This window comes from Acanthaster planci, linkage group LG19 (genome assembly GCF_054643075.1).
Source record: "Acanthaster planci isolate LZ-2023a linkage group LG19, COTS_SCS, whole genome shotgun sequence".
Classification (NCBI taxonomy): domain Eukaryota; kingdom Metazoa; phylum Echinodermata; class Asteroidea; order Valvatida; family Acanthasteridae; genus Acanthaster; species Acanthaster planci.
Genome location: NC_141795.1, coordinates 5710140 through 5737536, shown reverse-complemented (window position 1 = coordinate 5737536; position 27397 = coordinate 5710140). Strand labels below are relative to the sequence as shown.

The window sequence follows — 27397 nt, the reverse complement described above, 5'->3', positions numbered from 1 at the left end:
AGCTAGCTTCCGAAACCCTGCGCGGTCCTCCTTTTGGGATTTTACGTTGGGCTGTCCAATCACGGTTGATATTTTTTGGAAGAAAAAATCCTAACTGAAACCACCCCATCAAACGCACCTGTTGGAATTTTACCTTTGTCTTCCCTAAGTAATATTTAGGAAAAGTCACCTCGACTCGGAGATGCCTAAAAACGAATTTTCCTAACGACCTTTCACTTCCGGCGATATCGTACCTAGGTCTCCATGTTTACGCACGTTTGTTTTCAGTACCTGTGTTTACGTGAAAGCGAGATTGTACAACGTTGCAAAGGTTTACCTATTTGCAGTCGATGGGTTCCAGATTCCGTTGAGTTGACATCACGCAGTTGCTGTCAGCAAAGGTTAGATAAAAGATTAGAATCTTTCGTAATTGAAGGAGAATGTTGCTTTAAGTTTATTACCTATAACTTATAAGACTATGTAAAATATTTTGATCTGTTTTTATTTCGGCCTTTACCAATGGACTACCATAAAATTTCAAACCTTAAATCACGGACGTATATAAAAACCTGGACTTGCAATGCCTTTGTATGAAAAAGAAGCCAACCAGCGGCCATTTTACCGAGCCGAATACAAATGGCGTGGGTTGGCTCCCTTCTGTTGACGTCGGGAAGAACAAAGGCGGACATTGCCAGGATCTAGGAAAACTTTGTATTCGGCTCGGTAAAACGGCCGCGAGTGGATTCAATGACTCATTATTGGCATTGGGAGTCCAGATTTTATTATACACGTTCATGCCTTAAATGTTCAGCTGCGTGCGAGACTGTCTTAATGCACTGTTCTTCATGTATTTTAGATTTTCGGAAGTTATGGGTCAATTTTGGCGGGATATTTCTCTTTTAGATCAGGTAACTTTTCAGTTTCCACAAATTGATATAATAGCAAATATTTTCCAAAGCCCCTTTTTCCGGGTTGGGTTTTTAAGAAGAAACTGAACGGAAAATATTACAAAAGTTCTAAAAATTCTAATAAAAGGTTCCGGAAGCGCACCGGCAGGGGTCAACTAGCACTTTCAGGCTCTATATAAAAATGTTAATACTCATCAAGTTGCACGTTGTTGAATAGCGAGACTGTCTGAGGTATTTATGAATTCATTTTATAGGTCCTTTAACGATTGTACCTGGTTAGAAGGGCATCAATACGAAGGCGCTTCTTTTTAGAAAATGGAGGGCGCTCCGTCGTTTCTGTGAAGACCCGCAGTGACAAGTGGTGTGCTTCCTCAGCTGCAGTGCTACGTACCAACTGTTACTCGTTCATCATGCATTGAGCATCGAACGGGATTTACGTAACGCAGGACAGACTATTTGCGTGTACCAACTTCAACGGTCTCTACTAGTGAACGTGGCCGTTGTTGCATGTGCCTGGACGTTTGGGGCGGAAAACTTCATTTTCAAGTGATTGGTGTCCCTTTCTGAGGTAGGTTGCCACTGTTATTTCTCTGTTGTGTTTCTTAACCGTTTGATTGAGATGTCATTTCTAGTGGTTTCTGGGAACCTGATTTTTGACGACTTCTGAGGCAATACTTATTTCACCTACAGTAAATAACGCCGTCGGTACAGTTCAGAATAAGCTTCCCTTCATTCTTCAATGCATCGACTGCCGCGTGGGAGCAAGGGGCTGCTAGCCGCCCAGGCCTACAGGCGTGTCAGGGCACAGTCAAGGATGTCCTCGTCGGCAAACTTCCTGCCCAAATAGCGCAGACATGGCAGAACTGTAATTCTGTAATGCCAAATCTGCCTTCACTGCAATGAGTACCTTTCGACCAAAATATGGGCCTATCCAAAATTAATACTGATGTGCATGCTCACTGGATGTTAAGTCGATGTTCCCATTCATGCCATTTGCTTAGTCTGCAAGTAACATTCGGGAACAAAAATTATGTCAAACTTTTTCAACTCAGTATCTACATGTACATGACATTACATACATGTACTAGTAGGCCTGCCATGTCTGCATGCATTGGGCGTGATCAGTCAATATGCATGATCAATCAATCTTATGCAGTCAACTGATGGTACAATCCGCCATCATCCACTTACACCTTTCTTTTTTTTCAAGAAAAGAATTAGGCCTAAGTTGGAGATGTCATGCAGAATCGTCTAGTAGCACCGATTGAGGTCAGTTGAGCAGACAGACCATTTGTGCATGATAATCTGTATTCTCCCTCAAACCATGAGAGCTGGGGCTTTTTTTATTATTGTACCACACCTTCTTCAGCTTTACCACTGATGTCTTACATGTACATGGCACAAATTTTACAAACATTGTACATTCATGAAGGCCTTACAACATTAATCTCACAGTTCCTATATTTCCATTTTTTTTGGTAGTTTCAAGTTCATGGACAGTTGTGCATGTACCCCAAATACCTGAAAAACTTTTTCTTAAGGATTTAGGAGGATTGAGGTAATATCCATTTCTTCTTTTAGGAAGTTGGAAGATTTTGTAGAATTTCAAGTTACATCCTGGCAAAAATACCAAGGGGTTAAGGGTTTACAGTGGATGTCTTTATTGCATGCCAACTTCTAGAAAGACTGGGCTTTGCTCTGTCAAAATCTCAAAGACTCCCAGGCAGTGAGAAGGCTAAAAAATCCAAAATAAAACAAACAAGACAAAACAAACTCGGCCCTTTTCAGGGATTAAGTTTTCACACCTACCCCATCGCATAAATCTCCATTGATCAGCCCAAGGTACAGGACGGAGAGACAGACTGATTTCATCAAGGTGCAGTTTCTTTTGAGCCTTCATTACTGTGTATATATTGTACGTAATATTCCCAACCCTACTGATACCCCAGTGTGTTGATAAACATTTAACTTGGCAGCAAGCATTCAACAATGCATTGCCAGCAATACCTTCACAATATTTCATGATAGGATTGATCCCAGATCCCTCTACATAAATGTGATCATGGCATATATACCGGTATGTGTAACGTTGGTGGAGAACAAGCAAAATGTTTTTTACTTTTCAATTACATGTATTTTGGCAATGTGCTGACTGAGAGAAGAATTAAAAATTGTTACGATCTTTTTGTGGTGATATCTTATGAAGTACTTTAATAAATTACTTTACAAACATAAATTTTCATTTCATTTTTCACACACACACACACACACACATTTATTTCCTCCCGTGGCAGAAATAATAATAATAAGACACGTCTAAAAGACATATGTATCAGAAGAGGTGGCAACACCTTAAAAGCAAAGCTTGTGTTAGGCATGTCCTTAACGAAACTTACATACATATTAATATACCTTCATAATTCTGTGCACCAGAACCTAGTTGATCATGAGGTAGACATGTAAGAATAAATAGATTTTAAACAAGCAAAAGTGTATTAAACTTTATACGTAGCTTGTTAAATACATGTAGCTTGTTATATACATATTGATGTATAAGAAAATATTGAGGTTTTTTTTATGAACATGGGGAAGCATGGTGTACATTTGGACTGATTCCTGCAATGGATAAGCATGGCTATATTTGGCTTGGTACATACATTTGTACATACATGTACATGTATCTGCCCTCGCAATATTGTTTCTGTGCTAAAGGACTACTTAGGTCAACCATTATCAAAGGTTGCAAATTTAGGATGCATTATCACTCTTCAATAATAGGGACTATCCAATTCAGTGACCTTTGGAACAATTTTGTGGGCAAGCCCATGGGCGTTGTGTTTTAGTGGTGGTGAAATAGTCTTGCTAATCAAAGCTAACAGGTTAATAAGTAGATGATTTTGATGTCTACCTGGAAACAGTATCCATGCAACGTTGACAGAAAAGTGTACACTGTGCAGATAAGTCCATGATCTGTCCAGTGTAGTTTACATACAGTGTACATTTATTTATTTATATTTTTGTTTCCATAACCAATAGCGAACAAATCCCAATTTACAGGTTAGGTATTAAAGACAAAAACTAACTGTGATTGCAATAAAAAATAAAGTTTTCAATACTTACAGGTTTCATAAAAAAGTAAAAAATTAAAAAGTTAAGCGAGTACAAATCATAAACCATATGCTGAGGAAAAAACTTGAGTCCGTTATAAAAAATCAAGCTGAATGATTCATTGCACGGTAAATCATGTACATGTGCAACATTAATTGCTGTGGAGACTTTGGGACTCTCATTAAAAATTGCTTTGACAGACATGTTAACATTCCTATTTTTGCATTACTGGGCAGGTCAGAGAAAGAGCTCATCTGGAAGAACGGAACAGAGTTACTTGTACATTGTTAGAAGGTGCTGGTGCTAGGACTGCACCATAATGCAGTGTACACATGTTAGTGTCCTGTACATGTATGCACTGGTAAACATGTACATGTACCAGTACATGTGTACCACACACTTTACTCTGTTACGTCACCGTGTGCAGTATACAATGTTCTGAAGATTGATGGCTAAAAAGGCCTCTGCAGGGTCAGTACATACATGTACTTAATTGCCATGTACTGTACATGTACATGTATATTACCTGGGAATCCATCTTAATCTTGAGTTCTTATAACATGAGACAGTTTGTGTTAATAAATATTACCATTGCTACATGTACCTGTCAAGGTATGGCTTTAATCTGTTTTTCCAGACTACAGATACCTTATGTACATGTAGTGTTACTTCTCATGTCTAACTTTTGACACATATTCTGTAAGGACCATCCACAGGTCTGGTACATAAGCAAGGATGGAAGAACCACAGGCAAGTACATGTATAGTGATTAGTGGTTAGTCCCAGTCTTGCAACCCCAACTCCCAAGTTCATTGGAGTTTTCCTGGAGTGCCTTTATTTACACACTGCACCCTCATGTTCATTGTATGTACTTGTGGTTAGTCTATTTTAGGGTTGTTCTAGATACATTTAAGTACATGTAAATAATGTACATGTACATGTGAGAATGAGTGAGAAAGGTAAACAAAAATGTGTACTAGTAGTTTGTACTAGTAGTTTACCGAGCAAACTACACCTGTACATGTACTGATACATGTACATGTATAATACATGAGTGGTGTACATGTACATGATGTTTGCCAAGACTTGAAGGAAGGTTGGAGTTGAATACACAGGCACATGTGAGTCATTTCCCCTCACAAGTGGTTGTACCGGTACTGTCAAAGTAATTTCAACAAACTCCATCTTTCAAAACGAAACTGCTGTGTATGCTCATGGTATGCTCCAATAGCCATGCCAAAAACATCAGAAAGATCTAACCTTGGCGGTGGAGGTTTTTTGTTCTGTATTTTGCATCTGTAAGGGCGAAATATTTGCACGCCTACTTGCATAGTTTGAGTAGGCAGGGAAACGGAATTGCTAAATTACAATAGACACTGTGTTGCTTTATGGGATATTTGTGTGGGGTTTAAGGCATCAGTGGTGCCGCTACCGTAGAATTTGCCAGAACACTTGAAATTGACTGATTTTTATAAGCTGTTACCGTCATGGGTGCTACTGGTAGGCCTACATTTTGTTAGAGGGTACAGAAAGTGCATCATTGGTACAACATGACTATTTATCATGTAGTGTACACAAATTACCCATTCAGATCAGTGTGTAACATTGCACACTGTTGTGCTGGTACCATAGAGCAAGGGCATTGTTGTACACATACTGGTACCGGTACACATGGTACATGTACAATGTACTGCAAGCAACTCAAACCAATGATACCATGTACATGTATAAGTCCCACAGAATCTTGTTATGTGGAAAACAATACAGTGTAGGAATTGTCAACTGTTTACCCCAGTCCTGTATGATACATGTCATGTACAGTGTACATGTATGTTGAAATTATCAATGTATGATTGAAAACCACTTTGCTTAATTAAAATGCCCATAAAACTCGCTTGTGGTGTCTGATACGGTAAGTGGTTTACACATGTCCATGATGTGGGAACAGTTGGCAGTTTTGGACCTCATTTGGAAGAGGATGGTGCTGAGATGAGATGTGTCCCAAATGTTTATTCCATGTCCGTGGCTGTCAACTCAGTTTAATGATAAATCAAACTGCTAGACATCAAATGCTCAGACATTGCTCTACACCTTTTAATTTCTATGATCAGTTGACGCTCTGACTATCGCTGTAACGGTTGTGTGGGCACTCCCATCTTGACCCTTAAATGAAAATTAGAAAGTGAATGTGTGCTGTGAATTTTCATTTTCATTTTCGTCTTGCTTGACTACATTTTAATATTCTACCTACCCTGAGGTTTCCACCTCAGTTGTACAATAAAAAAAATTACTGCTCCAGTTTTGTCCAGGGCTGGCTACACAGTATACCGGTATACATGTTGAGACATAATTTTTTTAATGAGGAAAAACAAATACATGTACATGCAAACTGAACAACAACAAAGACTGACACCTTTTCTCTTGAGTGTAACGCAGCTCTGTTACAGTACTCAGTATAAAAAATATATGTGAACAAATTAATTAATGATTGGATGAGAACTTTCATACAAACTGATGAATGTCTTGAAATTCAGCTGGACAAGGTTGTAAGAGAAATGGGATATTACATGTATATGACAAGAACTATGGTTCTTTACTCCATGGCTAACTTGCAGGTGCATGTTACAGATATACATGTACATGTACACTGTATGTACACTGTAGTTACACATGCATTTTTACTGAGACTGAGAGCTCACCGGCGCAGTTTGAAAAAATTAACTTTTGATGACCTACATGTACATATACATGTATTTGTACATGTACATGTAGTTCCCCTCCCCCTAAAATCTTGCCCCTCATTTTGAGTTGTAAACATGAGCCAGTTTTATTCAAAGAGTCAAACTGAAGTGGCTAGGAAACATCATGTTGCACAGAGCATCAACTAAATCTAAACTTCCCTGGGCTGCGGACCCAAGCAATAAGGGCTTCATGCTCCTCGCACCATTGCCTGCCACCCTGCTAAAATTTCAAGGTCTTGGTGGAGAACATGCATGTAATGGGTTTCCCTTATTTGGTCTTTTCAAGTCGACTGTAGATCTTCAAAACAAATGTACAGTCTTCAAAACAAATGCGAGGACTTCCTACATAAACATGTCTGTGCGTTGGCCAGCAGACTGAAAAAACAGGAACAGAGGAATTTTGCTGTATGGCAACTGTTTTATTAGGATTTCCATGTACATTTACTTCATGTGTGTTGTAGCATGTATACCTGTATGTACGACAGCCACATGTGCCCATACAGTGCATGCGTATTGAATATGCACATTACTTAAACCACTTCATTGTTTTTTTAAAGAAATATGTGCATATTTTAGTGGGTTTTAAGGGGGGGGAGACTTCTTCAACAACATTATTGCACGTTAGGGCACAAGTTGTAATACTCAAGTCAAAACCCGGAGGTATACATGTACACGTAACTTTGGCAATGCAAAAAATGACTTTCTTTCATTTTTATGGAGCGTATTGTGTTTAAATATTGGTGACTCAAATTGACATGAGCTGAATACTTGACTTGACTCGACTTTTTTTACCTACCAGTACTGGTAATGACTCCTCTGGAGTAACTACAAAATAGTGACTCGACTTGACATGCTTGAGTCACAAAAACACGTTACTCATTTCAACTTTGGTAGGGTATCTGTGAAAAAGCTTTTGTGTGTACTGGTATGTTAACAGGTTTGTTATGGCACATAGTTTTTGTGAGTGTGTATTACAATTTGTCCATGGGGGTTACCTTCAAATACATGTAGTACATGTTAATGTTTTGATTGACGTGATAGGGGATAAACATGTACTGCATGGCCATGTCCTGTCCTAATTGAGTATTAATCAGCTAACATGCCCCAGATGTACCCTAGTCAAAAGTTCCATTAGAAAAAATTGTTTGTTCTTTTCCCCATTTTTACCCGTTTCACCAGCAAAAAGTGTTGTCTAGATTTTGTTACTGGCATACTGGTGTATGCACATACATGTACATGTACCGGTAATTGTACCCATAGGAAATACTGTTTGCTAAGCCAACAATTACAAAGATCTACACCAGGTGCTGAGCCACACTAGTGTACATGTATGCATAGGCATGTGTCCATGTACACACATGTACAAACTACATGTATCTGTAAGCTTCCTTACATGTGTACCCTATTGTGCATGTACATTGTACCTTTTAAGCACTGGGTCATTCTGAATTGAAATGTTAACACAGATTTATTTTTCTGCATGAACCACACTGATAATTTAATTCCAGGGGCCAAAAATATCAGAGCATATACTGGCACCGGTAAGATCTACTTGTACAGGTACATACATGTACATGTATACTGTACTGAACTTCTGCTGTGATAAGGAATGTCGTTTGTATATTATAAGTAGTTTTGATACCAACACTGTTGCTAAGAAACTGTGTAGGCCTACACAGTTGTAAAAGTACAGTTTGAGGCTGTGAATGTTTTCTATATTTATTGCTTCAGAATAATTATGCAAGTCGCTACTGTCTGGTCTGGAAAATCGTTCTCTGCTTTCGTGGGACGAATACATGTGTCAGTTAACGAACATGAAGTTTGGTGGGTTTCAGTGTTTGTCTTCAGTCTCTCTTTTGAAAGGTTCCGGTAGTTGCGGGTTGATGACATGTTCTGGCAGTCTGAGCCTACTCAAAACTTCACATGGAACTTAAAAATTGATGCCTCCATACAATTCAAACTTACAAGAATTTTGCTAAAATATTGGGTTCCTGCCCAGGGGTTAATTTGGGAAGGTCCCTTGGTCAAAACATCTACATGTACATGTACAGCAGGCTACTGGTACATGTACAGTACATGTATGTCTTCATGTATACAGCCTACCTTGTGTATTTACAGGGAAAGTAACCATGTACATGTCACATGCATGCAGTTTACATGTACAGTACATGTACCAGTATGTTTACAGGTATACATGCACATGTACCCTTGCTAGCAGTTCATGCATTGTACCCTACATGTACAAACCAGTAGTTAACCAGCTTATATTTATACATGTACATGTACCTATGCTCATTTCCCCTTGTAAAATTCACGTTTACAGGTGCAGCATTCCATGCTTACAGTGATGATAAGGCATAATTGAACTCCACCCATTGAGCAAATAACACTTTACAGATAAAGTGGTACATGTAGCCTACATGTTTCACACATACCGGTAGCTACATGTACTGTAAAGCACTGTTGTACAAAAATCTCCACAACTACATGTACATGTACTCTTTCCATTTTTTATTAAGTTACATGTACATGTACATGTAGATACCGGTACATGTACTAAATGTTCCTTTATATTGGTTTTCTTACATGTACATTTGAGTGTCAACCGGTACTGTGTTTGTACTGAATTCTAAATACCTTTGCAGACATTTCCGTTTGTTATTTTTGTAAATTTCGGTTACCGGTACCATCCACTTCCTTGCTACCGTATATGGCCTGGTACCTGGTACATGTAAAGGACAAAATCACTTGGAATGCTGAAAGAGAAACACATCTCCATAAAATCTTCGTTTTATTTTGAAGTGCAACCCAAGAGCCCAGGCTATAGCATCCAGGTTAGATCATACTGTACATCTAGAAGTGATATAGAAAGGAACCGAAAAAATCTAAAGGACAGTTAATACATGTAAGTTTGAATTTAAGTATTTTATTTTCTGATGGATTTCTTGACTTTTTTGGGTGTTTTTGCCTCATCTAAAGCAATAAAATCCTGGCCGCCTTCTAAAGGAAGTGGGTGAGGACATGCATAATGTAGGGTTTTTGTTGACAGGTACCACATTTTGCTGTCAATGGGAAAAGTACAGATGTTTGTGTTCATGTAGGCATGTGTGTTGTGGTTTTATTTACCGGCAGTTTGGGTACTTTCCATTCATGTTCATGAAACTCACTTGTCAAAAATTCCTTTCAATTTCTCAAAGCTGTTGACCCATTGAGGCCTTTTGCATACTTCCACATTCCATAAATCCCTGGAGAAATGGTTCCCAAGCTAGTCAAATAATATACAGCATACATGTACTTTACTACATGTACATGTACCTGTATGTAGTGCACATGTACAGTAGTTGCAGATTACCAGTTTGGTTGGGTTCATGTAGGTGAAACATTCATGTTACAAAGTCAAAGGAAACAGATGTTTCAGTGCAAGTTCACCAGATGTACCGGTACAGGTGTGTATAACAATAGTATGGATACATCCGTTCGCAAGTAATTTATGATTTTAGCAAATCAGACAATTGAATTTAATAGCATTTATGTACATGTACATGTAGCCAAGTACTGGTACATTGTACATGTAGTTTGACATGGTACACAAATTGGTTTGTGGCCATTAATTTGGCATGTTTAGAAAGTCTTTTTGACCTACCACCTACATGTACATGTATATTTACATGTACATGTACAGTACATGTACATCAAGGTTCTAACAGGTGGATTGTGCCTGAACCAGAGCAAGGACCTTGCTCTGTGACTGTATGGTACATTACATGTATATTGTACCAGGTCTACTGTACATGTACTGTACATGGACATTAAGGTCAACATCCTTGAACAAGACCCCTTTTGTCATGTTTGTTGGTTGATACTCTTACTGTTAAGTTTAGCAGGCTGTGTTCTTTTGCTTTTGCTTTATTCTGTTTGTAATTTGGCTTGACACTTTGTATTCATGTAAAATGTGAAAGCTGTTAAGTTTTTAAGATTGCATACATGTACATGTTAATCCCCACATGTTGGGCTGCACAAAGATGCACGTACATGGCATATATGTACTAATTAACCGTACGTGTACATGTACATGTACTTACCGGGAGGTGTATAGTGTGATCTAAAGAATATAAACTTCAGTTGGTTGAATATTGCTGGTGTTAGGTCACCCTTGGTTATTGGTTGGACGTTGAACCAAATGGGTTTCAGTCTAATAATGAGTAATTTGATTTTGTTTTCCTTTGAGGAAACTCATATACATGTACATGTATGGTACAATGAACAGTTGAAAACTGAAAGTTAAATGGAGAATCCAAGACAGGATGGAGCAGTGATTGAGTTCATGAAGTAAAGAGCATGCACTTGTGTACACTATCATGTATCCTGCACACCTGCATATAACCAAGCCATTGTGAATGTACAAAGTGTAACAGAAGAACAGATCCGTGGTTCTTGCATTTCAGTCATGTAGTGAAAACCTCCCGCGCGCAAGCAAAAAACATCAGAATCTCTGACACATGCAGACCACTGTCAGGAAATAGAGCAGCATGTAGACATGGCTTGATTTCCTGTCTCCATGGTAACGTCCTTAACTTGGGTTCAAAACTTGCCCTGAAAAGGTGAAGGTTAAAGGTGTCCGGTCCAAAGGAGTTGAGGAGAACATGTACGGGTAGGTTGCCAGGGTGTGCCTCGTGTTCTTTCTGCTTGTGTTAATATAAAGTCAAGTTTGGTACAGTATCCCTTAACTAATGTTTGTTTTGTGTTATTAAGGTCTATGGATGTACTGGTATACATTAAGTGTACTTGACATGATGTGCTTCATCATGTATGGTACTGGTAACTTTGATTGTCTACTATGCAAAGACCAGTGACACAAACTTTAGCAGCCAGGGGCATCAAGTCTCTTGTGAAGGAAAAAGAAGTTGGCTGTACCGGTACATACATGTACAATGTACATGTAGTCCCTGGTAGTCTTCCAAAAAACTGCTACTGGAGTTTGAACAGTTTGAGAGTATTAAATAAGGGAATAAATATGTGTTTGGCCGATCTTAAGTGTGCATTTAAGACCAGCTCAAGAGAATAGACGTGAGTAATGCCTGGGCCACAGACGAGGGCATTATCAGCATCCATTCTCCTGAGCCAGTCTTAAACGATAATTTAAGACCAGCCAAGCCAAGTACATTTTTTGGTTAGATCGTGGAAAGATTTCAGTATAGATTTCCATTTCCAATGATTTTGTTTTGTTTCTGAAAAGTCGTCCAAAAGAATCTCCATATACATGTATGGACTTGGCACGTGCTTGGCACGTGCTTGGCACGTTCTGCGTGCAGCGTCCTCTGCAAACTCTTGACCAATAGGAATGGACTAAACTCTCTTGTATCCAGGTGCCTGAGCTTTTTTTTTTAAGGCAGCAGGCATTATCAAATCCCAGCAGGCATTATCAAATGTTAATACCGGTACATGGTCACGTTGGGTGGTGGTGTTTGTTTATAAATAAGTTTTAACACACAGATTACTGTACAGAGTGACATGACCATGTCAACCAAGGTTTTAGCCAGTCTGTCTACATGTAGCTACTGAGTTTTGGCTGGCGTTTTAAAGTGGGGCATTCTCACGTGCTCTCTAGTCCACGACATACGTACTGTACATGTACTCGTACAAATTTATTCAGCATTGTGGCCAGTTGACAAACAGAAGATGTAAGTATTTAAACGTGCATGTTCTAATTCTACGTGTACTACATGTACACGTATCCCAAATACTGTAGTTCCTCAGTTCAGATTTGGGAAGGTCACTGCACGTGGGTGTTGCCTAAAATGGGGTGCATGACAGCACTATTGACTCACTGGGGTTGAAAATGGGTGTAGGAGACAATTACTGTACATGTACCGGTATATTGGTATATGAGTAATATCCTAGTGGGTGTCATGTGTGAGCTGGTTGTTTGCTTTATATCGCCAGTTACCAGGTACAATGAAAATAGATTTCGTCCTTTGCCCTCTTGTTCTTAATTGCATTCTTAATTTTTTTTTTTTTGGGGGGGGGAATGAAATAGAAAGATATTTAACAACTGATCAATACAACTTACTATACCAAAGTGGAATTTGGAATGTTCAGATTGTAGTCTTAATCTGATGACTATAGTAGTGCTGTCATTGGCCATTTGTAGTGCCCCACGCCCTTTGTCAAACCCAGTGAGTACACTAAGATACACTTGTAACAATGGTATGGTGCTACTGTTCCGTGACAGCAATCACTCTGCTTTTTGCTTTAAAGGGCCATCTGTGAAACATTGGTACATGTACATGTACATTCATGTATGTATGTAAAATACCTACAGTACATGTACATGTATAATCCCCTTTGCCAATCTCAGTAGCCTTTCACCTTTGATAAAAAAGCCTATGCAATAACATTGCTTGTTTTGAATCAAACCTGTACTGTATTGTTTCCCTGGTAACAAATTCTGCTCCCTGGAGTGACTCAAACCCCGTCATCACAGTCCCATGGTTGTATCGTTTCCAGACATCCAAGTTGCCGTCTAGTTCGCTCAAAGATTATAAAGTTGGCCTTTGCTCCATCTGCATGACTCATATTCTTGTTTCTCAATCCTTTTTTTCTCTGCTGAGTGAATTTCTTTTCAACATCAGAATTTAACTTTCTTATTAAGTTATTCCTGCTTGAAGATTTTTGGTTGATTGACTGGGTTTTAGACAGGAAATAACCTTTTTATTTTATAAGTGAAGCATTTCCCCTGTGTCAAGGAGACTCATAGCTGATGAAACAGGTACCGTACATGTACAGTATGTACTCCAACAAAAGAAACAAGTTTTGAAAAGAGCACGCACATTGCATTCCAAACATGTACATGTAGTAAAACTCATTGGCTCACCCCCCCCTCCCTGAAAGCCTTCATGTACCTTTTCCGAATGACCCACCTCTTGTACAGGTATGCAAAAATTTCTGAAGAACAAGTTCAGACCACCCAGGTAGAGAACATTTAAACTCTACTGGTACCCGGTATGTACATGTAAATGAACATGTTTATCTCATTACATACATGTAAGATACCTGTACATGTACACATGTAGAGGTACATATACATGTACCGGTACCGTAACAGTAAACTGCACTGCTCAGGACAATTGCATTCAAAACACAATTTTTTGTGTTAGTTTAATTAATTACGTTCTGTATTTTAATGCAGTGTACATGTATACATTGTGTGTACTCTGTACGACAGTGTACATACTGTACATGTAAGTTTAATATAAGGGATGAGATTTGTCATTGTTTTCCTGATTTCAGGACTTTTCAAAGCATTTCCTTAAAAATACTGTATGTAAAATTCTGAGTTGACCATTAAGGTGTTTATAAAAGTTGATATTGAGCATAGAAATGGGTCAGCAGTCCTTTTGGTTTAAGGCAGGCGAATCCATTCTGCACTCCTGGGCATGGATGTACATGTACTTTATAATTATACTTTGCCATTAGTGAGAAAAATGAAACGAAATGAATCAAACATTAAGCCTAACAGGAATGACAGAATCATTTTTGATTCTCCCAGCGAAACCGTTTTGTGCAACGGCTATGTCAGTGTACACTGTACATGTACATGTACATGTACAATTGTTCCACAAGCACACGTCACACAGCACTGCAGAAAGTGTTGCTGCATGCATAAAGCTACATAAATCAGACTGTACATGTCGTGAGCTCTTGAATTGAAAGTACTGGTAATTAGAAATACATGTATACTAGATTGTTTAGTTTGAATCTCTGCATGCCTGTACTGTTCAGTACATATACAGTATCATGAAAACATCTCTGCAATTTGAAGCAGACAGGTACATGTACATGTACATGTATTTTGTAAACACATTAAAATCAGTCAAACGTTTGCTTCCTGTTTTCGGCAGTCCCTTCAGCTGGGTTTGTACATGTAGCTCTATGGTTTTACATGTAGGTTGTTTCACGCTATGATAAACCGGTAAGTGACATGAAGTACATGTACAATGTACGTGTGTAAGTGAATTTGATAAAGTGGTGCTTTACGGTACATGTACCTGTACATATGTACATGTAATTATCCAGCCAAATCTGAAAGAGATGATTTGACAAGGAAAAGAGGCACTATTGTACTGTTTGTTAGGGTGTGATGTTGTCATGATAGTGATATTGGATGTGGTTCCCAAGCATGATAGTGATGAGATTTCATTTCATTTTCATAATTGGTTCTCTTGAGAGCAGCTGAGACCCTGGGCTGGGTTTGTTTGTCTTTTTTTCTGAGCTGCTCTGACTGGCTGTATGAGTACCGGTATGTTACCTCTAAGTGGTGATCATGCTATCATTGAGAATGTTTTTATTAGCATTGAGGAATCCTTTATGAACTGTCCTTACACATGTGACATTATTTTGATGGACTGCAAACATGGACATGGATGTCAAGTGATCTCATCAAAACAAACAGAACTTTTCCCTTTTTAACCCTAACCATCCTCAATCCTCCAAAATCTTCTGGGCGGTTTTGGAGGATTTTTGGAGGATGAATGGCAAAATCGTCATGCTGATTATGACAGATGCAATGTCTCAAGGTTGTGGGTTAGACCTAGTGTTGTTTATGTTCAGCCATGTATAGATTCCTGCCCACGTTATATTGGCAATCCTCCATCAGAATTTGCAGTGGGCATCCTTTCACAGATCATATTCAAGAAATATCAGAGAATTTGGAGGACTGGGGCTGTATCCAATTTTTCATGGTGGGCAGTTGGCAGATTTTGAAGGATTGAGGGTGTATCCTAGTCAAAAGGGGTTAGGTGGTTGGGCTTGAAGTGTAAGAATGCAGTAGGGCGAGTGGAGGTTCTAAATAAAATGTTGGTAAAGACAAAGGTTCAGTAAGCTTGTAACCAGAAGCACCGCGTAGTGAAAAAAAAAATTTGTGATGACTGTGTTTGTGCATTTTCCATATCTGCAGGTTTCTTAATCAGTAGCTGAGTTCTTGACCATCAAGATGCCTGGAGGTTTAGTGAAAGCCAAGAAGTATGACTGGAAGGACTCTAACCTGGCCCTGTTTGGCTCAGACACAGAGAAGAAAGTCAAGAAGGAGTCTGCTGAGACTGAGCCAGCTTGGAAGGGAGCAGGCCAGCAGGTTGGCCTCCAGATCTGGCGCATCAATAAGTTCAAGGTGGAGCACTGGCCGAAGGAGGAGTATGGCAAATTCTTCAATGGTGACTCCTACATCATCCTCAACACTTATGTATGTCTACATACCACAATCTTTATTTGAGACTTCAGGGGCATATTGCATGGGATTTTTAAATCTTTGCAAATATTTCAAATTTGTCACAGTGCACTCTGTATGATTCTGTATTAGACACCCCCTCCAAAAAAAATTTGTCTTTCTGTTGACATTACCAAAAAATATACATGTAGGGTCAGTTGGTAGGGACTTTCTTCTGGGGAAAGGAGAGCTTTGCTTTTGCTGATATGCAGTAGAATGTACTGATGCAATGGTGTACATGTACACTCATGTCTAATGTGTACAATTATGAGCCTTGAATGCATTTCCTGACGCTTGTTTTTTCTTACTCCATGATGTGTAAATTGATCATACCGGTACACCTTCATTACGACAAACAAGAAATGCACATGTACCTGTACTTTATCAATAGGATCATGCAGAGATTTACAAACCTAAATTAATTCTTCAAAAGTGCCTATGCAAATTGTGTGGCCATACCTCTTAGCTTTTATTAGGAAGTACGCCTATTGATTGTTCAAAGGAGATAAACTGTGGTACCTGTATAGTCAAACATAAAAACTAGCTTGGAAATCATGTGGAAACAATTAGGTTTAATACAGAAATAGGTTTTGGTGTAGTAAAATATTGATAATTCAAAGTCAATTGAGTTAGAATTCCATTTTTCGTCAAAACATACTTAGTTCCCTCGACAAGAATATCTCTTAACTTTCGTGTACAAAATACCACCGTAATAATACAGCATGTTTTGTTAACTTAGAACCCTAGTATGATTTGAAGTTTTGGGAGGTTAATTTTTCCATACTTGCCGAGACTGGATTTGATTTACCTCTAAGGAGCACCCTCTGCTGTTGATGAAGTGCGTTGTTCCACATGTACATGTATTCAAGACTGGCTGAACATTAGAGGAACATTTAGTCTACAACCGGTCCCATATATCTTGTGTCAAAACTAATTATTACATACTTGTATACTGTTCTTTGATCGTCTCGGATGTCACTATAATTAAAAATCTGTAAGATAAGTAAGAAGAAATCTCCATCTGGTCTACAGACAGTTAATTTTTGTGATGTTTCTTTTTATTTCTTTGCAGAAAGAAAAAGACAGCGAGGAGCTGAATTATGATCTACATTTTTGGATTGGCTCCAAGTCAACAGCGGTAATTCTTAGGTTTTAGCTGTTTAGGAAGCTTTAGACTTGGAGCCTATCTGACTCCATCAAAAAGCGAGCTTGTTGGTTGGTTTTTGTCTGATGCTAAAGGGTAGAAGGTTTTTATGTTTGGTCGAACTGACAGGTTGACTGTACTTATGTATAAATTTGTACAAAGTATTGCATTCCAAGACATTGGCTTCTCACACAAACTGTGGTGGATGCTGTTCAGTTGTTATCACCCTAGCAACTGGGTAATTTTTCTCCCTTTTTTCTGAAATGGCTGACAGGATGAGTATGGGACTGCTGCCTACAAAACAGTAGAGCTGGATACCTTGTTGGATGATAAGCCTGTTCAACACCGTGAGGTTGAGAAACATGAGTCAAGCATGTTTAAGGGATACTTCAAAAGCTTTACGTAAGTAGGTTGCCATCTATGATGTCAGTGTTGTTTTTTTCTTTCAAAAAATCATCTTGACTGCTGGGCTGAAAGCATGCAAAATGCTGTTGGCCAGATGTTTAGCTGTGAGTCATTTTTCAAAGTAAAACTGAAGGGTTAAGTAGCCCAAATAAATGCAAGTGGATTTGGTACTGTGATGCACCAAGCTTCAAACAGCTTCTGAATTCTTTTAGTTCTGTCAGTTAAGCATTGTAAACTATTCAACAGCAAATTTTCAAAATCAGTTGTTTCTCTGTTTTGGTGGTGTTGAAGAACCATGAATGGTGGAGTGGACTCTGGCTTTAAAACAGTCAAACCTGAGGAGTACAAACCACGCTTGCTGAAGGTCTCAGGAGTGAGGAAAAATGTTACCGTTACCGAGGTAAGGAATGCAATAGTCTGGATGGTTTAATGGTGATACAAATATACACTAGAAACAGTGCATATTTTTCAAGGAAAAGTCACAACTTTTGCTTCTTTTGCCAGTGAGAAATAGTATTCTTTCCTTGTGTCATTACAAAGGCTGGAACTTTTTTGATGCAGATTTGATCAGCAGATTTTACAGTAGAATGTAAATTGCATGGTTCCTTTTAGTACATTTTGGAAACTAGTAGCCTGCATGTACTTGCAGCCTTAGGGAAAGAGAGAGTTGCTTTAAAGTTTTCTTTTCTTATGGAAAGCTGTGCATGTGACTGTTCTGATTTTGTACATTCCTGTTATTGATCAATTATGTCAATTTCTGAATTACAGATTTTCTTAAAGGTTATATTGAATATGTCTCTGTAGGTGCCTTACTGCCGGTCCCAGGTCACGGAAGATGATGTTTACATCATTGACAAGGGGAACAAGCTGTACCTGTACTGTGGTTCATCATGCAACATGATGGAGAAACATAGGGTAAATAAGTGGTTACGTGGGCCATATTACCAATGTGGCATGGTTAATCACTTCATGCCGGGGCATTTTTCAATGTTGATAATGATGACCTAACATTTCTTCCGTTTTCAAAATTCTTCAAAAATTCATCATTTCATTCAATGGTCGTTTATAGTCGCACGAAGTAATCTTTAGGCACTTTAGTTGACAGGTGACTTTCGTTGACGCCCGAGTATTTTAGCCAGGCCTGCAGCCTTGTAAAAAGAGCCCAGATTGTTCGGTGTTATGTAACTTTCTTTTGTTTACGAACCTGGCTCAGTGCACTGCTGACCTTTTTTCAATAGGGGCCAGATTAGCATGCAGCGGTGCTGTGTGGCTCATTGCTGTGGTGGTGGAGCGCTTTTGTCCGCAGTGGTAATCCGCTCGCTCTCAATGCCCAACACCCTGGTATACGGTTTCAAAACAAGGCTGGATTATCACCACTTTTGAGAGTGAAAAATGTTGATAATTCCCAGCAGCCTGGTCTTTTGTTCAGAATACGGTCTTTTGTTACAGGGCCCTGTTTCCTTTGTCCGAGTTCGGAGACCCTGGCCACGCATATAAACCATACGTCTCCGATTCCGGATTCCCCGGCAGGAAGTGGTTAATGTTTTACCACTGATATATGTTCATGATGAAAGGGCCTGTATAACGGTGTGTCTCATAGTTGAAAATGGTTGAAACATTCCACGCAGAATGTTCTCTTTGTAAAAAGGTGGCCATTTCAGTGGGAACATGATATCTCTGGAATTGTCTGTGCACAAAGCAGACCGTACCGCTCATGCTCGAACATTACAATGATCTAGTGTTCCAGTTGATAAGGTCCAATAGAACAGGAACATTCTTGATTTTTGACACTGAGACAAATACACCAGTAGACCATTGATGTATGCTTATGTGCACAATGGCTAACATGGGTCCTGTGAAATGTTTTGCGGGTGTTGCCAACAAGTGGTCTGTTAGGGGTTTGGCTGTTACATGTGGTGCACAGGAGTAAGTTTGATCAGTCATAGCCAGCCATGGGACAATTTGACCTAGTACCGAGGGCTGTTAGAGGTTTGGATGTTACATGTGGTGCACAGGAGTAGGTTTGATCAGTCATAGCCAGCCGTGGGACAATTTGACCTGGTACCGAGGGCTGTTAGAGGTTTGGATGTTACAAATGTACATGTGGTGCACGGGGGGAGTTTGATCAGCGATAGTCAGCCATGGGTCAATTTGACCTGGTACCAAGGCTTTATTTTGTGTACTGATAATCTGCAAGAATCATCCAGTGATCAATACATGGTTACTGATTGTAGTGGCCCTGTATTAAACAACTGGCCTGGAAAGCTTTTGCTGTAGACACAGGGACTACGTCCCAAGTAGGAAAGCATTCCCAAATGAGAAGTAGATGTTCTCATTTGGACCTCCCCTCCCGTAAATTTGAAAGATTACAGGAAGGGCCGGATTTCACGCCATAGCCAACATTTGGAGATTCATACATAAGATGGAGACTTCTTTTTTTATCGTTGCTGGTCAGAATGTGGCATGATACTCCGGATTGATGGATGAAAATTATCACTCTTAACCATTTCTTGCCGAGGATTCCGGATCCGGACACGTATGCTTTATATGCCTGGCCGGGGTCTCCGAACTCGGACAAAGGGAACAGGGCCTTGTAACAAAAGACCGTATTCGGGAACAAAAGACCAGGCCTTTGGGCATTACCAACATTTTTCACTCTCAAAAGTGGAGATAATCCAGCCTTATTTTGAAACAGTATACCACGGTTTGGGGCATTTAAAGCAAGCGGATTACTACCGGGGACAAAAGCGCTCTACCACTGCAGCAATGAGCCACACAGCACCGCTACAGGCTAATCTGGCCCCTATTGAAAAGAGGTCAGCAGCTGAGCCAGGTTCGTGAACAAAAGAAAGTTATATAACACCGCACAATCTGGGCTCTTTATACAAGGCTTGCAGGCCTGGCTGAAATACTCAGGTGTTTATAGATTTTGTCTGTCAGGCTAGAGGGGTCACCAGACAGTCCTTCACGTGTTTGTAAGTGTCCAGTAAATGAAGATTTTTAACGAATTTCAAAAAAAAAAAAAAATGATAATTATCGCAGACCAGCATCATCAACATTGATAACTGCCCCCGGCAGCAAGTGGTTAAAAAACTAAGTCCAAGAACAATTTTTTTGTTTTGGCCTGAAATTATTTGTGTCACTCCCGTACACACAATATAAATGTACACAATTCTCTAATTGTTTCGCTTCATGCTGTAATGTTTGGTATTCATTTTATGTCAACTTGTCTCACACAGAGTCAAGAATCTTCAGACTTGAACCTGACATGTAGAAACAGAGGCTTAAAAAGTAACTCTGTCCTCCAAATAATCCTATTTATGTCCCACACCCCACCTTTAGGGCTCGGAGGAGGTCCAGAAGATCAAGAGCACTCGTGGTAGGGCAAGCCATGAGGTTGTTGAAAGCCTTGGTCACAGCTGTTTCCTTGACTTTGATGAGACTCCTGTAGAGGAAGATGAAGCTGATGATGAACCTGACGGCAGTGAACCTTCAATGTTCAAGTAAGCCATGCATTAGTTGAACAGTGGGCTTACTCCAGTTCTTGTCCCTTTTGAAGTACATGTAGCTACAACTTGGTTTTGTAATCGAGAAGGTTTTCAAAATCTGCCAAAACAATTTTCAGTTAATCAATAATTCATCCTTTGTACTGAGGCAACAAACATCAAACCCCATGAATTAAAAATGCTAATGAGTAATGTCAGGGCTGAATAGTCCAGAATGCATGTAAACACTGGAAAATTCTTAAAATGCTTAAATGGGATGAATCAAGGATCATTAGGGTACGCTGTTGGAAGTTTGTGATAGCGCCACAGCAAATATGTTTTGAGTTGTATGAAAGTAATTCTGAGAAAAGCTAATGGATTTTTGGATTACCATGTCTCATCTTGGAAAGGATGCTTGCCACGCTTTAGCCAAGAATCTTCAACAATGTTTATTTTTCTGTAACAGGGTAAATCTTGCTAGACAGTTTTTAGCATGTGTACAGAATCTTAAATTAATATTGATTAATGCTGGGAGTAGTAAGAGGAAAGTAGTAGAAGGTTTACAGTGGGAAGAATCCAGAGAGTGGCACCTGATGAAGGGAGAGGTTCTCTTGGAGATGGTCCCTAAAATAAACAAGAATTACTACTTGGTTTGTTTTAGGCTTTTTTTTCTTGTGATACACCAACAGCTGTGTGTAAACAAAAAATTACCACTGACTTTCTTTGAAGATGTCCTTTTTGCTAGTCCAGGAAATCGATTTCTTGGAGACGAATCTGATGTTCAGCTCACAAATGGGGTAAAGAAAAGGGCAACTTTAAAATCAACTCTGTTGGCAGCATAGAGTAGTATAGTCAAGGGTGTGTACGTACATGTACCAGTTCTAGAACCATTCTGGTCTGTCAACCTCATCACTGCAAATCATCCATAATTAATTTTCCCTAGCTTTGATGTTGCCTTAAATTGTGGTTTGCACAACAGAATTCGGTTATTTTCTTCTACCATTTTCCCCTTTAACTCCCTCTCAGGTTGTCTGATAACTCTGGACAGCTGGAGTTTACTTCAGTTTCAAATGAGGGAACACTGAGCAGAAGCAACCTGTCACCCGATGTAAGTGCTTCTATGTCTCATAGAATACTTTCTGCACAATCTACTTCTTAAGAATTTGAAGAGCTCATGTTTAGTGTCCACTCTACAGTTGACGATCTCTTAATAACTATGCAAAACTCTTTCTAACATGTAGTACTCTACATTTTTATGAATACCAAATTGAAGTACAGTAAAATCTCAATAGGTCGAAGCTCAGGGGAATGGACGAAAAGTTTGAGTTATCCGGCATTCGAGTTATCGAAAGTTACACGCTTCAGTGCACACCTAACCTTACTGGCTTACGGCAGTTGGCCTGCAAGTTGAGTCGAACATGAAGTAGATTTTAGGCTATCCCTACTGTGCAAGTTTTCCTCAAACATCATCATTACACATGTTTTTATGTGGTACATTAATAAACAATAAACCAATGAAGTTATGTACCGGTACCTGTGTCTACGTCTTGAGAATTCATTCATTTGCTTTGCTTGATCGGGCTGTTACCACATAATGCAGCACGCAGGCCAGTCAGTCAGGGCTTCCGTGCTTGGTCACGCGATACATGTACAAAGCGCTTGAGGGCGCATCATTTGTGCCTGAGTTATTTTACGGTTGCGGTTGATGCCCACCCAGTGCTTGTCGACGTGACAATGGCAGCCTGTGTGAACATGCTCAGGTCATCAATGAAAAGCCGTGCGCGTGACAGTAATGACTCATAATGAAGGCAAGCGTTGTTTCATCACTTTTTATTCATCATTCTTCAGTGTTTTGTTTTTTAATTGACTTTGAGATAAGTGGCTTTAGTGGTATTGACGTTTCGAGTTACGGATAGTTTATTGTACATAAGGGTCTTTTTTTTGTTTCGACCTGATGGGCTTCAACTTATCGAGATTTTACTGTATGTTGCTGTGGGAAACAAAGATTGTATAGAATTTTCATGTAGATTACCTGTTTGTCAGAAGTTTTGTGATTCCAATGAGGACATTTCCTCTTAAATGTAAGGCTCTGAAGCACCCCATCATGGCTGTTAGAGTTACTTGCAATTTTTGCCCTTGTTTTTGTTTTCCCAAGGATGTCTTTATTCTTGACACAACAAAAGAATGTTTTGTCTGGATTGGTTCAGGAGCCAGTGTTGCAGAGACACAAAATGGCATGAGTTATGCACATGTAAGTTGCTTTTAAGAGATAACAGTTTTCCTAATTCATTTTCTTTAAGACCTCCCAGTTCCTGCAAGCTTTGATTTCCTGGATAAGGGTACTCAAGGGTTAAGAAGTAGTAATATCTGCAACTTGAAAGTAACTACAGATAGGAATTAATTGTGGATCTACTGTATTATTTTCAGAGACAAGAAAAATTCAGACGGCAGCATAAACTTCACACTCACAAAGAATAGAATTATAGAATACCATGTTACAAACATTATGGTATGGTGTCTATAATAGATGCATGTAAATACACTGATGTTTCACTGTACACGCATATGATGGCACCCTTTAATGGCGGTAAGTAATTTCTTGGATTTCCTGTGGACTATCACAGAACAGTGACTCTATACAATAGCTGTCACAATGTTTACCGCCATTAAACAGGGCCATTGCAAATGACCAGTGATGCCATTTCCATGGTCACTGTAATTGTCTGTATATTGGTCTATTGTAGGGTTAGTTCACAGATTGACTTTGTAAGAAGCCAGTTTTCACTTTTTCTATTTGTCATAGAGTTACTGGATATATTGCCCTGCATTAAATCAACCGTGCTACCTTTATGTGCACTATCACACTATTGCAAATACTGAGGTAGCCTGATAAACGTTTATTTTTTCATTCCAGAACTATCTGAATAACACGTCTCACCCACTTATTACAGTCAGCATCATCAAGCAAGGCAAGGAGACTCGGGCATTCATGCAAGCCACTGTAGCCTAAAAAGCAGAAACCATTTGTTGTTAGTATTACCACAATGGCTTTCACCTGTCACCTGGTTCAAAGCAGTGTATGGTCCATTCTATAAACTTCTCAACAAAGTTGTGGTGGTTTATACTCACTACGTGCACAGCAACATACATGTACCTCAAACCCCCAAACCTATCACTCTTTATCTAAATAATGGAAGTAATGTCCAAATATTAGCATGTTTTGTCAGCCTTAGGACCTATAATGATATTTTTCTGCTTGCTGAAAAGGTTCGAATTGGTTCAGTTTTTCATGTGTAGAAACTGTCGCTATGATCATAAACTGGTAATTTTACTTATGTCATTGTGTACATGTACATGAAGTCATAGTTTCTCCACTGTTCTTGCACTTGACTCTTAACTCACATTAATTATAGTTGAAAATTTCTGATTGAGATATGTTAATACTCTACATTGAAGTAAATGTTCAAGATACAGGCATGCCTATTTCTTGAAATACTTGCAAAGATGATAAAAATAACTGTTTGTTAATCTATGAGAATTTTGTTAAGATTTTTTATCAGTAGTCAAGCCTGGAGAACAGCTTATCTTTGAGTTTATCTTGGACAGCCGTTAGTGATAACTGAAATGCTAAACACATACCTGTATTGTATGCTACACATCTCTCTGACCTGATACATAAAACCATGTCTGAATTACCTGGCTTCAGCAGACAATAATACATGTGAATTAGGAAGTTACTGTCTAGTAGCTAGAGTTACTGTACGTGTACAACTGTTCTCCATGTGTCTTAATCTAAGCCATCTTCAAGCAGTTCAGACATCAGCAGACAATAATATGTATAACCTAGGAAGCTATTGGTTGGTAGCTTCAACCATTTCCCATGTGTTTTAATCTATTAATGCCATCACTAAGCAATTCAGACATCAGCAGACAATAACATGTATGACCTAGGAAGCTATTGGCTTGTACCCCCATGTGCAACCATTTCCCATGTGTCTTTATCTGAGCTGTAGCCAAACAGTTTAGACATCAACAGACAATAACATGTATGACTTTAAAAGCTCTTGACTAGTAGCTTCAACTATTTCCCATGTGTCTTAATCTAAGCTGTAGTCAAGCAATTCAGACACACGATAGACTTTATGATTAGGGTTACCTGATCAGAATAGTCTGGTGCTTAGGCCGTAGTGGTTTAATGGTCAATGATTCAGGGAACCTTCAAAAAGTGCTGCAGCATGAAAACAGAAATATAAGCTCAAAGTAAATGTATGGGGCAGTATGCGTTGCTTGTGAGAGTGAATATGATGTCCCCTTCATTCCCACCTTCTCATTTAAGTAGCAATTAGTGGCACCTAATATTAATTCCCAGTGCTACACATTGCTGATAAGTCACCTTTGAGAGGGTGGCTTTATTGTAGTTCTTGTCAAAATTCACTTGCAGCCGTGAGCATAAAAACCATGGATCATGATGAAGTAGTTATGCTATCTTGATTACATTTATGCAAAAACCAGATTAAGAAGAATCATATATATTGACAATGAATTAAATATATGCCTAAGGTATTTGCATATGTAAATGAAAGACTAATGATATGAATCTGAGATTTTATGAAATGTTAGACTTCTGTTGAAGTTCTGATATACCTGTCATAAGAGTTTCAGATTTGCAAATAAGTTTTTAATTGACAGAAATAAAAACCTGTGAAAGCTTTCAGAACAAAATTTTGTTGCTGTAATTGTAATATCATATCAGATATTCCCATAACAAATGAAAGTGTTTTTATTTTTTTCCCCAAATTAAAGTTTCTTGTAAATAAAAGATCTTAATTGAATTTGCTTGAATATAAACACTACACCCATATCTTTCAATAGTGCAAAGAACACTAATTATAAATTTAGCATATCAACCTTTCTTTCCTAATACTTCATGTAGTGAGTCATTTTATTTAGTAGTTTTTCTTCCAGATATAGAATAGTTCGGTGGCAGCTATTAGATGTAACATGTCCTTTTGTTCTGATGTATTATTGATTATGTGAGTTTAAGATGCTTACATGTTCTTCCTTTTTGCAACTTTTCACTCTGCCTGTTGGAAGGTTGTCTCATCTAATTGCCAATAAACAGTTGAAACCTTGCTTAAAATGTAAAGGAAATCAAGAAAATGTCCAAGTGTTGGGAACAACATCTTCTTTGCTTTTGAGCTTTGGTTAATGAAATGACAGTATCTGCAGTTATTTCTAAGGAATGAAATCCTGCATTTTGTAATGACAAGTGTCCAGTGATTTTTTAAATACATGTGTAGTCCCTTCTTTGTTCGGCTGTTACTCTTGCTGTTGTTTATCTTTCTAGTTAGGTGGATAGAAGAAACCAGACCAATAATACTGTCACAGTCTTTCATCATTCCATGAAATTTGTATCATTCCATTGATGCATTCCCGTAGCAAAATTGGATTATACATTCATACGTACTTTTGGAAAGATGATTTTATTTTGCTATCATTTGAAAACGTTCTTCCTCTTAATGTTTTCTTCTTGAGAATTCTTTGACCAAGTCTGCTGACATCTTTAAATATGGACATTTATCATTTGATATGAACTAGTCATAAGGTTTTATGGAATGGTGCTTATTTAAGGGAATGTTAATTTTCAGCAGTTACATTTATGTGACCTAGAAGTGGAGTGTAGTATGCAAGACCCCAGTCTTCATTTGATATTCTTGTCAAGATTTGTAGAAATCTTCTGTGTTGTTTGCAAAACGATGTGACATAACATGGTATTAAATTAAGGTCTGTGTGAAGTTGTAATACTTGTTTAAAGCTGGTTTTCATAGATTGGCACTAATTTCATGTTGTCCCCTGTGGTTTTTACCTGAAATTTAGAAGAGTTGAGAATATTACAGCATCTGGGGTTGAGATTGTGTAATACAATCATTATGGTACAGTGTAATTCGTCTTTGCAGACCCTATGCAAAGTTAGGAGATTTGGAAGATGGAGCATAGTGAATGAAAAATGGTTCCTCATCACAAAAAACACAATGTACATGCACATGTATTTTTTTCAAGATATATCTGGACCTGTGATTATATTCCCCTCTAAAAGTTATCTTCTTGATGAGTGTTTATTATTTTCTTCGGGATGCCAAAGTTTCAACTTGGCACTCTTTCTATGTTGAACCTTTTCGTGAATGTTTGAGCAAATTATAGAGTACCGAAGTGTGATGCCATTTTGAATGAGAAAGTGTAATGCAACCAAATGGAGTACACCCACTGTGCGTTGTACAATGGAGGTAGTTATTGCGCATGACGTACTGTAGAACGTTAGACTTTCGGTGTCTGGTAAATGAGCAAGCCTTTTGCGTACGATTTCA

General features: G+C 38.7%; 1 protein-coding gene across 2 annotated transcripts; it reads left to right on the top strand.

Annotated features, from left to right (window-relative positions):
- The first annotated feature begins 1261 nt into the window (after positions 1-1261).
- On the top strand, positions 1262-26846 carry LOC110980407 (gelsolin-like protein 2). 2 transcript variants are annotated; one of them, XM_022237049.2, is made up of 10 exons: positions 1262-1455; positions 15693-15974; positions 17071-17136; positions 17417-17544; positions 17839-17947; positions 18352-18462; positions 20890-21050; positions 22059-22140; positions 23188-23283; positions 23947-26846. In XM_022237049.2, the coding sequence occupies exons 2-10, from the start codon at positions 15729-15731 to the stop codon at positions 24040-24042; spliced, it is 1095 nt and encodes a 364-aa protein (XP_022092741.1). In that variant the 5' UTR covers positions 1262-1455; positions 15693-15728; the 3' UTR covers positions 24043-26846. The 2 variants fall into 2 exon arrangements, with proteins under 2 accessions (XP_022092741.1, XP_022092742.1); XM_022237050.2 differs by lacking the exon at positions 1262-1455 and adding an exon at positions 10047-10182.
- Positions 26847-27397: the final 551 nt, after the last annotated feature.